Source organism: Meleagris gallopavo, chromosome 1 (assembly GCF_905368555.1).
Source record: "Meleagris gallopavo chromosome 1, MGAL_WU_HG_1.1, whole genome shotgun sequence".
Lineage (NCBI taxonomy): Eukaryota > Metazoa > Chordata > Aves > Galliformes > Phasianidae > Meleagris > Meleagris gallopavo.
The window spans coordinates 87,704,099-87,718,630 of NC_139404.1; the positions used below are offsets into that span (position 1 = coordinate 87,704,099).

Sequence of the window (14,532 nt, forward strand, 5' to 3'; positions counted from 1 at the left end):
CTATGAACTACCAACTGATGGACCTGTAACCGGGTGTTGCTGTCCCTGCTGTGCGCAGAGGATCCTGTGCTGAGGTGCTGGTCCATCAGCTGCACCTGCCGTGTGGGAGCTACAGCTGCACGTCAGGCAGTGCGGGGCTGCCTGGGGCTGCCAGTTGTGTGGTGTCAGCATGGCTGCTGCCATCACGGCCATCCCAAAGGATGGACTACGGTATGACCGGGCAGCCCGAGGAGCCTGCAGCTCTGGTGCTTCTGAGCTTCTGCTGTGGTGGGCCAGGTGTAAATCAGGATTCCACAAAGGGCAGAGTGTTGTAAGGTGGAGGAGTAGAAGTGATATCCAGGGTCTGGCTGCTGCTTGGAGGCAGCAGAGATGGGGCCAGAGGATGGCACTGTTCTTTCCCTGCTGCTGCAGCAGGATCTGGCAGGCTTGGAGTAGCACTGCCCCAGGCTCAGGTGATGGCTTTCTTGCAGCTCTTGAGCAGCAGAGACCCTGTGGGTGCCACTGTCTGTGTGCCAGCTTCTGGATCCTCTGCCAGCAGGCTCCTTCCTGGCCCAGCAGCCGCTCTTTGCATGGACTGGGTCCTGGGCTGCTCCTCGGGCGGCTCTCACTTGGGTCTTCCTGCAAGGAAGGAACAGCCACATCTCTTCTCTTCTGAGCAACTCTTTTCTTGCATGGCACTTCTGGGTGATCTCTCTTGAAAAGTGTGTTAAAAAAGAAGAATAACTGAAAAATGCAAAGGAGAAAAGCTAGTTGCTATCAGTTCAGGACTGAAAGACAGCAAGATAAAGGAGCTAACACTTTCAATTGCTGAAGACAAACAAAAGCATTAAAAAGCTCCAGGGGTTAGTTTAATCCCACAGTTTAGGCTGACTACAAGATGTGTTGCAAATATATTGAAATAAATAGACTCATCGTATCCTCATTTACTTATCTTTCCATTCCATGTGTTCAAACTCAGATATAACCTGACTATATTTTACTCACGTTTTTTCAACTCAGCAGTACTACCTCTAAAGAGCTGCCAACAGCCAAAAAAAACAATGAAGATCAGAACGTTTTCATTTCTCCTCATCTCTTCTATTACCCAGGTTTATTTTTTGGACCCTCCATCTCTTGCACCAGAATATTGCAAGAATCGGTTCATGTGTGGAGCAACTGATGTACTTTCCTACAGTCAGCAAATGCCTCTTCCTCTCACAGAAATCTGAGAAGTGAGGGAGGTCTTCTGAAGTCATGTGATGTTTTGGTGAATCCATACAGATTATGTTGTTGAACGAAACTTTCAATCTTCATACTTTCAATCTCAAAAACTCTCCAAGGCCCTCTTCTTCCCAGTACTTCCATTTGAAATATTACTTCATTGATTACAACACGCTTTCTACCATGACCCCACCAAATGCTCTCGAATTGGTAACTTTCAGCCAACTCCCAGCGTTTCTCTGGAAAGCTGAGGGCAGAAAAGATGTTGGGTTTGCCAGCGCTTTCTTCAGAAAAAGTATGAGATAAACATTTGGTTTTGTCTTCATCAATAAATGTTTCTGACTGCTTTCCATCCATTATCAATGCTATGACAGCATCACCAGGTGTTCCTTGATCCTGTCTTGGAGGATCAGCGAAAGGGCAGCCTTAGGACTCAGCCAGGTTCTCTGAATCAGAAGCAGAAATTTCTGCACATGGTTCACTTTCTCTTGTCTCCATTTGTCCAAAGTTTGCACTTGCAGCCATTTCTGCAATAAGACAGTCTCTGCCCTGCTGGTCAGCAAGCGAAATCCAATGGAATTTCTGAGGGATGTCTGAGGGTTCCAATGGGAGATGCTCAAATGTCACCGTGGCACTCACAAGTCACCACAATGACATCACCGTGTGGTGCCCAGAGCCTCGTTGGATGCAGCAGCCTGAACTGATGTTGCTGACCTGCACTTACTGTTAGTCCTGCACAGAGCTATGGGTATATTAACTTCAGTCAAGAAGTATATAAAACTGTACTTAAAGGGTACCACTCCTCACCCAGACCTTGCTTGCCCTTCCATGCGTTGTCCCCTGAGTAGCTCCCTTCTGGCCTCCTTTTGGTTCTCCAGATGGCATCAGGAATCAGTTTCCCAAGCAAGGCTAACAAAAGAAAATAGTGATCTCTTCCCGGTTTGCTGCCATTTCTTGCAGACACTCTTTGATTTCAATAGCACAGCTTCTGCAGGGCAGTAGCTACATGCACAGGCAATGCTCTGCCATGTCAGCAGTCTTCCAGAGGCTTCCCTGTAGGTCCAACTAGAACAAGACACCAACTATGTTTTGCTGATGGTATAAACAGGAGATGTGCAACCCCCCTTTTCTTTTCTAATGCTTTCATTTGATATTTTAGAAATCTAGAAAGCAATCCAACAAAACCAGTGATGTTCCCAAAGCCATTTGAATCACACCCCTTTCTACAGGATTAAGTGCTTTATCTGAAGGGAAAGGTTTGATGTAGAGATGATGTCTGGATGCAGGATTGGGATGTATGACAACTTTGAGGATAGCACTACACTGACAGGAGCTGTTTGCTCCTTCAGAGGCGGAGAAGTCTTGCAGAGAGGTCTTGACAAAATGGGCAATCACCAACAGCATGAAGCTGAATAAGAGCAATGCTGGATTGTGCACCTGGAATGGGGCAGCCCTGGATGTATGTACCTCCTGCACTGGGTGCAGCTTTGGCTGCCACAATGTCAGAAGGAAATAAAACTGTTAGGGAGTGTCCAAAGGAGGGTTGCAAATGGGGAAGGATCTGGAAAGCAATGCTTATGAGGAGCAGCTGAGGTCCTGTGGTTTGCTTAGCCCAAAGCAGAGGGGGCTGAGGGGAGGCTTCATGGCAGCAGTTTGGATTTTGGACGGTCCTGGGTGGAGCCAGGAGTTGACTCAACGATCCCTGTGGGTGCCTTCCAACTCGGGATATCCTGTAATTCGATGAGCGTAGTCTGCCCGCTGTACCTACACAGTAACTTTCTCATTTCTACGATCCACCCATTTGAAAAAAAATAAAAATAAAAAATTAACGATCACGCTGGGGTACTGATGTTTTTTGTTTTGTTTCACAACACCACGGAAATCGCTCACGTCCAAGAGCCTCGCAGTTTGGCTAACGTTTTACTCAGCCGTGACCGTGCCGGCAAGGTTCACCCGCTAACCACACCAGCCCACGGACCGTCGGACTCCCCTCCTCTCGAGTCCGCCATTCGGGGCCCCGGAGCCGCATGCGCGTGGAGACGGACATGGCGGCGGCGCTGGGGCTGCAGCGGAGCAGTGGCCGCGCCTCAATCCCGCTGTTGAGGTTGCCGCTGCTGAGCGCGGCCCTGGGGCTCCCGGGTAAGGAGGGCCCCGGGGCTGCCCTGCTGGCGCTCCTTCGCCACCAACCAGGGCGAGATAGGGGTGTCCGGGCACGGCGCCGGTCCCTGGGGTGGGAATGGGGCCGCTCCGCTTCTTGAGCGGTCCTGTGCTTTGGTCACAACAGCCTCGTGCATTGCTACAGGCTGGGAGCAGAGTGGCTGGAAAGCTGCGCAGGGGGAAGGGAGCTGGGGGTGTTAGCTGATAGCTGAATGTGAGCCGGCAGTGTGCCCAGGTGGCCAGGGCCAACGGCGTGTTGGCTTGTATCAGAAATACTGCAGCCAACAGGAGCAGGGAGGCGATCATCCCTCATCACGTACTGCGTTCAGTATTGGGCCCCTCACTACAAGAAAAACATCAGTGCCCTGCAGCATGTCCAGAGAAGGACAAAGAAACTGGTGAGGGGTTTGGAGCACAAGTCTTATGAGAAGTGGCTGAGGGAGCTGGGATTGTTGAGTCTAGAGAAGAGGAGGCTCAGGAGAGACGTCATCACTCTCTACAACTGCCTGAAATGAGGTTGTGGTGAGGTGGGATTGGTTTCTTCTCCCTTGTAACAGTGATAGGACAAGAGGGATGGCCTTAAGTTTCACCAGGGAAGATTCAGGTTGGATATTAGGAAACATTTCCGAAAGAGCAGTGAGGCAGTGTCACAGGCTGCCCAGGGAGGTGGTGGAGTCACCAGCCCTGGAGGCGTTCAAGAACTGTCTGTATGTGGCATTGAGGAACATGTAGTGGGCATGGTGGGGAGCTGATGTTTGAATGGATGCTCTTAGAGGTCTTTAGTGATTCAACAGTGATGATTTTATGAAATAAGGAGAAGAAAGTAGTGGGTAGCTGTGCAGATAATTCTTGTTCTCAGCTGTTTTGAGAGAAGTCCTAGCATGTGACTCCAGGGAAGTATGCATTGTAGTTGGCTGGCTAAGGTGATTTCTTTAGGCTTTTGGATTATTTGAGTTCGAATTGCTGCTGGTGCATGTGGAGTAACTTGCAGATTGCACAGCATTCATTTGTGGAGTTGTTTCGTTCTCTTGTGGCTCAGTTTAAACTTTGCTTTGTCTCAGGCAGCTTGAGGTCAGTTCCAGAGTGCTATAGGATGGAAATGTAATGGCCCAGAAGATGGTTATGAGTACATATGGGAGAGACATACTCCTCACTTTTTTCTATGAAGTTTAGCAGTTATTGATGCATCTCTTACTGTCAGGCAGACAGAAATGATTGCCTTACTGATAGAGACAATGCATAGTATAAATGTATCTAAATAAATAAACTTCTAGTGTTGTATCTATTCCCCGTCGTGCATCAGTGGGATGAAGAACTGTCCCATCTTTACATGAGAGATAAAATGGCACTTTTACTTGTGCACATGCAAACTGAAACAAAAGACTTGAATATAATATCTTTGTTTGTGAGAGGAAGCAGCAGAATAGCTAAGTGTTGTGGCACTCTCAAAACTGGTTTTTGCAGTATGTTGACTAGTGGTTATACCACCAAGGTGTCCTGATGTATTTTTTTTAAGGTTGTGTAGTTTTTGTGCTCCACTACTGATTAATGGTATTCAAGAACCTGTGCTCCTCTAATCTAAAGATTAAGAATGTCAGAGTCTTATCAGAAGTCCTGCCCAAGCTTTCAGTTTAACACATTATCTTGCTGAGAGGGATAATAGTGGATTAATTCCTTGTAACACCTCTCTGTACAAACCACTTATCTTCATCCACAGTAGAGGTACAGCTGACTGCTACGTCCAGATTAAATACAGTAGCAGCTGTTGAAACTCAACATAGTTTTCATTTGGTAGCATTTCCTTTATCAATCTGTGTTCCTTGCTCGAAGCCAGCTCCATTTGTGGATGGTTGTTAATGCGAATAACAGCTCAGACCTTAATGTTTTCTTTCCAGATGTGTCTGGGTTGTTGTCTTCAGCCTTAACAAAAATGAAAAAAATACATTCTCAGTATACAGATGGGAAAACTGCTAAGGTCTGACAGTACATTGCAGGTCACTTTGAAAGAAGTTGAACTAAATAATCTTCCATTTTTTAAATACTTGCAAAATATTTAGCTTCTTGTAAAGACAGAGCCATTTGAGTGCAGGTAGAATTTATCCTCTCCAGGAAGAATGCACAAGACCATGTGATGGGAGATCTTTGCCTCTTTAGGAGATGCATGAGAAATTCATAGGTCTACAACAGTCAACTCTTTCTCCTTACAAGTTGTGTTTAATACATTTTTTTCCGTATTAACAGAAAAGGCAGCTTTATTTTTTAACCTTTTGTGCTTCGTGTCTAAGGAAAAGAGTGCTGTTAAGATGAAACAGTTGTGAGGAACTTGACTCAGAGCTTATCACCCTGCTAGTTTTCAGTGTTACTGGCAATAGTCTTCAAGCAGCAATAGCTGTGAGTGATATTGTGAGAGAGGCTGTGTGTTATGTATTTCATCCCACACAGTGCTTTAGGTTCAGAATAGAATTATTTGGTATTCACTAAAAAAAAAAAAAAAAGTTAAGCTGATGAAGAAGCTGTCATTTTATGAGAGATAAGTAAATATTCCAGATGATATACAATGTGAGGACAAATGAAGCAAAGCATATCTTAGTGCTCAGTTTCTGTCGGCCACTTTGCTCATTGCTGAGTGGACTCCTTACGTGACTGATGTTGCTACTGAGCACCTTCAAATCATTACATTACAGTATTGAAGAGTGTAGAAGACACTTCTGTATTTCTTTTCTCCTGAGCCTAAGTATCTTAATTTCACATAACATATATTTATTTCCTGAATTCTCATTTTATAAAATGTTGTTATTTCTGCCAGAGCTGTCTTGGTGGTGGTACCTCATAGCTCTCCTTATTAGTTTGCAGGTGGAAATCATCAGTCAGTTTTCTTACTCGACCAGATCGACCAAATCTAGCCTACCGTAAGCTGAAAGGACGGAATCCAGGGGTTATTTTCCTTCCAGGCTTGCGGTCAAATATGAATGGTCAGAAAGCAACTGCCCTTGAAGACTTCTGCAGCTGTCTAGGTCACGCTTTTGTCAGGTATGTAGAAGTGTTGTTCTTGAGAATATGAGATAGGTATCATACATAGACTTGGGTGTTTGATTTGAGGTGCATGCTGTGCTGTATGCAAGCTAATAAGCGTCTCTCTTGCATTTCAGACATAGAATTTCTATCTGTTGAGGGGCTGAAGTAGATCAGGACAATGTATTTTGAAATAAATGTATCTAAATTTCTGTGGTCTAGCCAGCGTTGCATGTTAAAGCTAAGGCACAACAAAGAAAAAAAAAAGAGAACACTTAGAAATGTTAGTTTTAGAATGTGAAATACTATTTTTTTTTTCTAAATTATGACTGTAAGCATGGTTTTTAACTGCTGAATTGTACTGAGCTGTATCCCATGCCTTCTGTGGTTGTAGAGAGACATGCACGTGCTTGGTAATATGTTTTGAGTATTCCGGCTGAATGCTGAGCTTTGTGAGCCTTCCTGATTGCATATAGCATTTAGAAGAGCTTTCACACTTGTAAAGGGCCTCAAATATTGAAGTATGTTGTTTTTCAGTTGTAAAGGAATTTGTCAAATTCCTTGTTTGGGAAATACCCTGATAAATTTGGATATGGCTACATAAAATGCAACTATTTGATCATATGTGTATAAACCACGTAGTGATGTGCAGGACCAAGAAAGAAAAGATTCAGTGCAGTATATTGTCCTCTGCTTAATTTGTGTTAAACAGTACTGCTTAGTTTTAGTTCCTGTGTTGTTGTAGGTAGATACCACAACTTTTCATGATCGTTTTTTCAGATTTGATTATACAGGATGTGGAAGTTCACAGGGGAACTTTGAGGAGTGTACGATTGGGAAATGGAGAAAAGATGTTCTGTCTGTACTGGATGAACTTACAGATGGACCGCAGGTTGTATTTCATTCTTAAACATAGAACATGTTTTTTCCTCAAGATGGAATATTGTACAATCAAAAATATACTGCAGTAGGTCCTGCGTAGAGTAGCTTCTGTTTAATAGCTTGCACCTGGTAGTTGTCAAGCAGATCCATTTGAAATGACATTATTTGTAGGGCTTCTTTTGCAAACAAATGGATCACAACTTTATGAAGGTATGGGTTGGCAGGAGAGGGTTCAGTAGAGCAGAGCTGTCACTGGCACTGGGTTACATCAGCCCTGGCCTGGTCCCGAGAGGTTTGGGAAAGGCTTGTGGAGGAGGTTCCATCTAAAGAGGGACAAGGAGCTCCTCGTGGAAGCTCTCCTCATGGAAGAGTGAGGCTTTGTTCCACTGCTGATGTATTTATTGAGGGATTTGCAGAAATGTTGAGAGTTAAGATGTTCTATATGATAAAATAGCTTTAAAAAAAAAAAAGAGCAGAAACAATGTTTGGCTTCTTCATTTACTTTTGAAATGAGTGTGAGAAAGTCAGTCTGTATCCCATAAAAACCTAGTAATGTATTTAAAAATCATTTTATATTCTGAGTTGCTTTTGCTGACCTCTGTCACTGCACAGAGCCTTTGTGATGTGCATTTATTTTAAGAAGGGAAAAAAATACGCATGCGATACTGAATTGCTTCAACTCTCATTTTGTTTACAGTGTTTCAGTCTCAGAGACCAATAATCAGCCATGTCAAATAAAAAGAATAATAACATTCCAGATTCTGTGGTGCTTACTCAGGCAAAATTTCCACTGGAGGTGACAGCAGTTCTGCCTGGGTAAGGACAGCAGGTTTATGTCCAAGGTTTAAGTAGTTAAATGAGATGAAAGCCAACGCTTTGTAAAAAGAAAATACAAGCTGTTTCCTATAAAATAACATCTGATTTCTTCTCTTTTAAGATTCTAGTGGGCTCCAGCTTAGGAGGATGGCTGATGCTTCATGCTGCAATAGCACGCCCAGATAAAGTAGCTGCTCTAGTTGGAGTAGCTGTAGCAGCAGACCATCTTGTGACAGCCTTTAAGAGGCTTCCCATTGAGGTAAAGTTGGTCGTTGTCTGTTGTGCAGTCAAAAAATTTGTCAAGCTAAATGTAAATGCTTGAAAAAAAATCTGTTGTTCAAGCTGTACTTTCCCTTCAAGTCTTCCAGTATTTTTTCTGTGTTTGTGGTGGAGGTAAGCAGAAAATTTATGATAATCAAAGGGTCTGCAAAATACGGTGCTTCTAGTATGATGCTGGTATGAACCTATCCTGTGTTTATGTTACTGTGACATACAGGATGTGAAGTCAGATCCCTGTTGTTCAACAGTCTATTAGATTTCAGTGTTGAAATACCTTATATCTGCATTAAAATTGGGTTGAATCCTATTCAGCTTACTGTATATAAGTTGAATAGGATTGTGCTTTCAAGGGCCAAAGTTTTAGTGTGTTTAGAACAAGAATAAATTGAAACATTCTAAAATAAACCCACTGTAACATCTGTCTTTTATACTTTGCACTTTTTATAGGTACAAAAAGAAATAGAAGAGAAAGGTGAGTGGAAGTTTCCAACAAAGTATAACGAGGAAGGATATTACTCCTTGACCTACGACTTCATTAGAGAAGCAGAAAATCACTGTCTGCTAAATAGCCCTATCCCTATAATGTGTCCCATCCGTCTTATTCATGGCATGAAGGATGGTGACGTCCCTTGGCAGATCTCTATGCAAGTTGCTGATCGTGTTCTGAGCAAAGATGTGGATGTTATCCTCCGCAAAGGTGGCCAACATCGAATGAGTGAGAAGGAAGACACAAAACTTCTTGTGAATACCGTCGATGATTTAATTGACAAGTTGGCAACGCTAACATAATCTGCAGAGTAGCATGAATAGATGAAGCCTACGCCTGACTCTTTTCCATCAGTAGCAGAAACCCTGTTCTCACTGAGATTATTCTAGTGGCGTGACTATCGCAGTAGGAACAGAGCTCTATCTGCTGTTTCCTTACCTCTGTTTTGTAAATATAGATTTTTTTTTTTTAATGCTGCATTTGTACAGATAGACCAAAATGTAAGGAAGTGCTGCTGCTGGGTGTAGAACCTCTGCTTTATCTCTTAAATCTTTTTTTTTTTTTTTCATGAGCTTCTTACCCTTTTGTACTGAAATGCTCATTCAGTTTTGTTACTGTTGACCTTGTACAGTACAAGTTCAATTTCCCATGTTTTTGATACTGTTTCAGTACAGTCGTTTTCCTATAATGTTGTTGTATTTAACCCATCTGTGCAAGGCAATGCACAATTTAAGTATTTACTGAAATTACTGATATTAGAAATGGTGAACAGTATGAAGTAAACAGACTCTTCATCACCGATGGTAGTGTTCTTAAGCAGTATTTATGTTCTAAAATGAAGGGCATACCCTGATGGTGTGCTTGGGGTGATGAATAAGGAGTAAGTTAATGTGAGACTTCCTTATAGTTTATGAAGACTAAGCTTAACAAAGATGCATGCCCCCACTGCTGTTGCAGAGGCTTTAAGAGCTTAAGGACACACAGCCTCAAAGTACAGGTAGAACCTTTTTATATATGCTCATCAGAAGTACTTATCTCTTCATGCCTTTCATAAAAAATAATTTATGGGACTACTGTTAAGGGAATAATACATCATCTTGGTGTTAAGTCAGCAGTTTCACATCTTCCTTAAGTTTTGAAGCTTTACAACCTCTTGAAGACATACTTCTGAGAAAAATGAACAAAGACAACATATGCAAATTGCTCAGCCCTTTCCATTCCTGAAGGCTCAGTGTGTTTATGTATTGTTGAACACTTGCCGTCTATGTGTAGTCATGGGACTGTTGCACATAATAAAACCTGAAAAGTTTTGTGAATTATAAAGACATAGGGAAATCAGAATTAAGTTAATTAAAAACTTTACCCATGATAATTTCTGTCACATCTTTTGGATTGCTTTGTGTCAAGAAAAAGTTGACAAAGGTGCAGTGCAGGATCAGGAATAGTTAATGTCAATTAAGGCTTAAAATTAGCAATTATGATAGATGCCTTTTAGGGTTTTTTTTTTTGTTTGGTTTTTAATTGAAGCTCACGCCTATAAACATTCAGTTCAACTGTAGTAGTTCAGACAGGGAAATGTCTTTATATGTGTGCATAATCTGGAGCTGTGAACTCTCTTGAAAGAATCACACTGTATTCTTCCAAAGCTTCACCATAGTGTTTATTTAATTATTCATATTTCATGGGTAAGGTCATCTTGTTGCAGTGCCTTTGAGCAAGATAGTGGAAAACAGATGTGAGGGTAGCAGTTGTGTGAGTGGTTTAGAGAGTGTCTTTTTTGTCTCCCCACTGTTCTAACAGCATTTAGGTGAGAGAAGGCAGGTGAGCATAGTTGTTGAGGATACAAAACTGCAGCATCAGTTGCCTTAATGTCAGCATTACCAAAGGGTCATGATAGGGGTATTTTTGTGCTAGTTGTTTGGTAGAGCTGTCTGTTTCCCTTCTCTCCTTGCTAAATGGTGGTTAGTGATAGCATTTACATCACAGTTACAGCCTTCACTTGTTATATATGGTGTAAGTGCAAAGTCAGGTTGTACTTCCTTAGTAGAGATAGTATTCCAGACAGTGCATTGAGATTCAGTGAATACTAGGGCCCCTCTCGGTTCTCCCTTGCCACTTTATTAATTCAGTATGTATTCCCGTAAATATGAAGAGGCAGACTTTTTGTAGGCAGATGTGTTTTCCTCTAAATTTACCACTGTAGCTCTGTTCTCATTGCAGGCACAGCATTTTCCTTGTGTTCATGCTGGAAACTGCCAGCATTTTGATCACAGCCAGCTTGTGTTCAGATGCCAGGAAGAAGGGATAGATGATAACCAATAGGCTCCAAAATGTTCTCTGTTACCATGCTGATGTTGTCAAAGCTGTGCTGCTAATTGCAATAACAGAAAGTCCAAAGGAAAACAACACTATGGCACAGCTTTCTCAATGCTTGGTCACTCCTGAAACCAGAGATTTACATCGTACTGATGGCCAGCTCGTGACCTCTCAGGAAATCTTACAATCTTGAGTAATGAAATATTTGTATGTTAGAGTGTTGTCGGTTTATTTTCTATACTATATTTGTCCCCAGAATTACTGCATGTGGCATCTCCTCCATCTTTGCCAGTAGATGTCTGGATAATGAATCGTTTTCAATGTTAGTTGTGTTTAAAAATAAGTATAATAAGTAAAAAAATAAGTATAAATAAACTTCTGTGGAAATAACTATTAAACTAGGATACCACATGTTTGGAAAGAGGTACAAATTATTAGAATTTTTTGTAATGAATTGTTAGCCTCTATTTGTTTTTTGCATACATCTAATTTGCTGCCAAGTATAAAGTGTATTTTATGAATATGTAACATGCACATTTAAACAGTCTTTTATGTTTTCTGATTTACCAGTATAAGCAGCTCTATCTTGTGGCTCGTGGAGGATTGTTTTTTTTCTGAGTACCTTAATCTATCCTTAGTTATTTTTGCTAGTACTCGTAATTTAAGTTGTTAGCGTCTTCGTTATCCTTCACTTTTGGCAGGTCTGAAAATGACTTCTGGGCTTATCTGTCACGAAGTGTAGTACACACACAGTGTAGTACAGATGTTGGGAGTGATATTGCTGCCATGTGGAACGTGGAAGCTCTGGATGCAAACAGAGCAACTCAGCATATTCTCTTGATGATTTTGATCAAACCACCTGGGGTATTTTTCTTCTGTGCAAAGCTTAGCATACAGATCGTCAACTCCTGCCAAGGAATCAAATTTCATGAATAAGTAACAAAAAGCCTATATAGCAAGTCACAGAAGCTTGATTACCATATAATACCAAAGAAGCAAGTGCTAGATGTCACCAAAAGAAACAGAAGCATTAACCACCTGACTTCAATTGTCTCTGTCCTTATTGATGTTTTTGTATCCAATTTGCTGCAAAAATCTGTGGAACCACTTGAATCGTGAAACACAGGTGATTCTTCTTTCTGAAGGGAGGGAAATGGTGGATTCTTTTGCATATGTGTGTGATTAAGCTCTGCAATAGACCATTATGTACTGAAAAAGTCTAAAAAGCATATTAAACTGGTTTCCTATCAAGCAAGAACTCTTAGCCTCTGAATAGTGAGCTGTGATAATGTAACTTTTTATACATCAATTTTTATCTTGTCTTGTATTCCAGTTGTTCTGCACCTTCTGTTGTTTGGCTTTGTAGTACATGTAGCAGCCTTTTTTTCTTTCTCAATTGAATTCCGTGGTATGAAATGTACCATACAGCTTCAGTGTAGGCAGTTTATTTTCTCTTGCACAAACACTGAGTGCAAAAACATCCTAGCTGGACAGGCCTGAGAGGAACTGCCTCCTGCTGCTTCTTTCTTATGTTAATTTTGATTACATGCTTTCCCTTGGACATGCTTACTCTATGGAACAAAGAAATTTACGGTACACTGCTTTTCATATCAAGTAAAAATATGCTATAGAGAAGAAACTTTCAACTAGTGATGTTCACAGCTGCTCTCATGTTTTAGTGCTGTAGTTGTACTGCAGTACACAGTTAAAGCATTTTCTGAACGAGTGCAAGAGCAGAAGGAAAGCTGCCTTGGGGAATACTAAGATGTGAAATTCATTGTTAACTATTACTCAGTTGTGCTGTTAGAAAGAGGTCTGCCTTTCACTTCAGAATTTTTTATTAAAAAAAAAAGTAAACAATTGTGTTAAAGCTGACCTCATAGGTCAGTTCACCCAGTTTAGATTGACTTTGTTGCTGCAGGATCTCATCTCTCTTCGGTATGTATTTATAGAATCATAGAATTGCTCAGGTTGAAAAAGCTCATAGAGATCACCAAGTCCAACCACAACCAAACCATACTACCCTAACAACCCTCCGCTAAATCATGTCTCTGAGCACCACATCCAAAAGGTTTTTAAACGCATTCAGGGATGGTGACTCAGCCATTTCCCTGGGGAGCCTATTCCAGTGCTTAACAACCCTTTCTGTAAAGAAGGTTTTCCTGATATCCAAGCTAAATTTACCCTGGCACAACTTGAGGCCATTTCCCCTTGTCCTGTCGCCTGTCACCAATAAGAAAAGACCAACCCCACTCTCACTGTAAGCACCTTTCAGGTGCTGGAAGAGAGCAAAGGTCTTCCCTCAGCCTCCTTTTCTCCAGACTAAACAGTCCCAGTTCCTTCAGTCGCTCCTCATGGGGCATATTCTCCAAGCCTTGTTGCCCTTCCTTGGACCTGCTCCAGCACCTCAATGTCCTTTCTGTACTGAGGTGCTCAAAACTGAACACAGTACTTGAGGTGAGGCCTCACCAGTGCTGAGTACAGGGGCAGGATTACTTCCTTAGTCCTGCTCACCACGCATCCTGATACAAGCCAGGATGCCATTGGCCTTCTTGGCCACCTGGGCACACAGCTGGCTCATATTCAGCTAACTGTTGATCAGTACACCCATTTGCCCGGTACATTTGACAAGAACAATAAAATAAAAAAGTTACTTAGAGCCTTGGACATGTTAAGCATAAATCTAAATTACAGGACTTATAGCAGTCTTGTTGCAGACTTGCCCTTGTACTTCTCTTTCAAGCCCTGCATTTCTATGTTACATGGTCCAGTGCTTCTACTTTATTAAAGAGAAGTAGTTATCCTCTGTATGGTTGGTAACTGTGACTTGTGATCTGCTTATGAGGAGGTAAGGAAAAGGCATGTTCCCAGCCTGCCGCAGCGCCTTGCTTTCTGTTTGGCAAGGACCTCTGGCTAGCTCTGCATTTATATCTGAAACAAAAAGCAAAAGACAGCTGCTAAAACTTCCAGTCACTTGGTTCTGGAACAAAAATACAGATTTAAAATGTTTTTGGACTGAGACTTCAGAGGTTGTACTCTTCTTGGGCCTTCTGACCTGCACCAAGAGGTCTGGTTGCCTCCCACAGGGCAACGTGAGAAGGTCAGCTCTGCCTGTTGGCTGGGAGCAGGTGTTGTGTCTGGGCAAAGGTATGCTGGGAGCAGCACGCCTGAGGGCTGAAGGGATGAACGTGGGCCACCCAGGCCTTCTTCCTGTGAGAGCAGACCCTGGGGGACATAGGTTGTCTTGGGGCAGGTTGGGCCTTAGGATCCTTTGCGTTGCTTCTGTACTCAACAGGTTTGCAGGGCAGAACATGTGGCAGGATGTGCTCCTCAGATGCTAATTCTTGAAGTCCCTAACAACAAAGTGAAATCTCTAGTAATAA

General features: G+C 42.3%; 2 protein-coding genes and 1 pseudogene across 2 annotated transcripts in view; 2 read left to right on the forward strand and 1 right to left on the reverse strand.

Moving 5' to 3' along the window:
• LOC146545494 (uncharacterized) lies at positions 1 to 3,229 on the reverse strand (annotated as a pseudogene).
• Positions 3,181 to 12,407, forward strand: ABHD10 (abhydrolase domain containing 10, depalmitoylase). The gene is made up of 5 exons (XM_031555317.2): positions 3,181 to 3,339; positions 6,204 to 6,387; positions 7,150 to 7,261; positions 8,189 to 8,326; positions 8,794 to 12,407. The coding sequence occupies exons 1-5, from the start codon at positions 3,228 to 3,230 to the stop codon at positions 9,133 to 9,135; spliced, it is 888 nt and encodes a 295-aa protein (XP_031411177.2). The 5' UTR covers positions 3,181 to 3,227; the 3' UTR covers positions 9,136 to 12,407.
• Positions 8,794 to 14,532, forward strand: part of TAGLN3 (transgelin 3) — a 20,736-nt gene continuing 14,997 nt past the window's right edge. The window contains exon 1 of the mRNA XM_085239670.1: positions 8,794 to 8,818. The gene's annotated coding sequence lies outside the window, so the exon portion shown is untranslated. The remainder of the gene's footprint in view (positions 8,819 to 14,532) is intronic.

Bases quoted from the DNA above. Each gene is read 5' to 3' on its own strand.
- ABHD10 (XM_031555317.2), top strand. From the start codon at position 3,228: ATGCGCGTGGAGACGGACATGGCGGCGGCGCTGGGGCTGCAGCGGAGC. The intron at 3,340-6,203 runs GTAAGGAGGGCC...TCTCCTTATTAG, and splicing joins CGCGGCCCTGGGGCTCCCGG to TTTGCAGGTGGAAATCATCA. The intron at 6,388-7,149 runs GTATGTAGAAGT...TCGTTTTTTCAG, and splicing joins CTAGGTCACGCTTTTGTCAG to ATTTGATTATACAGGATGTG.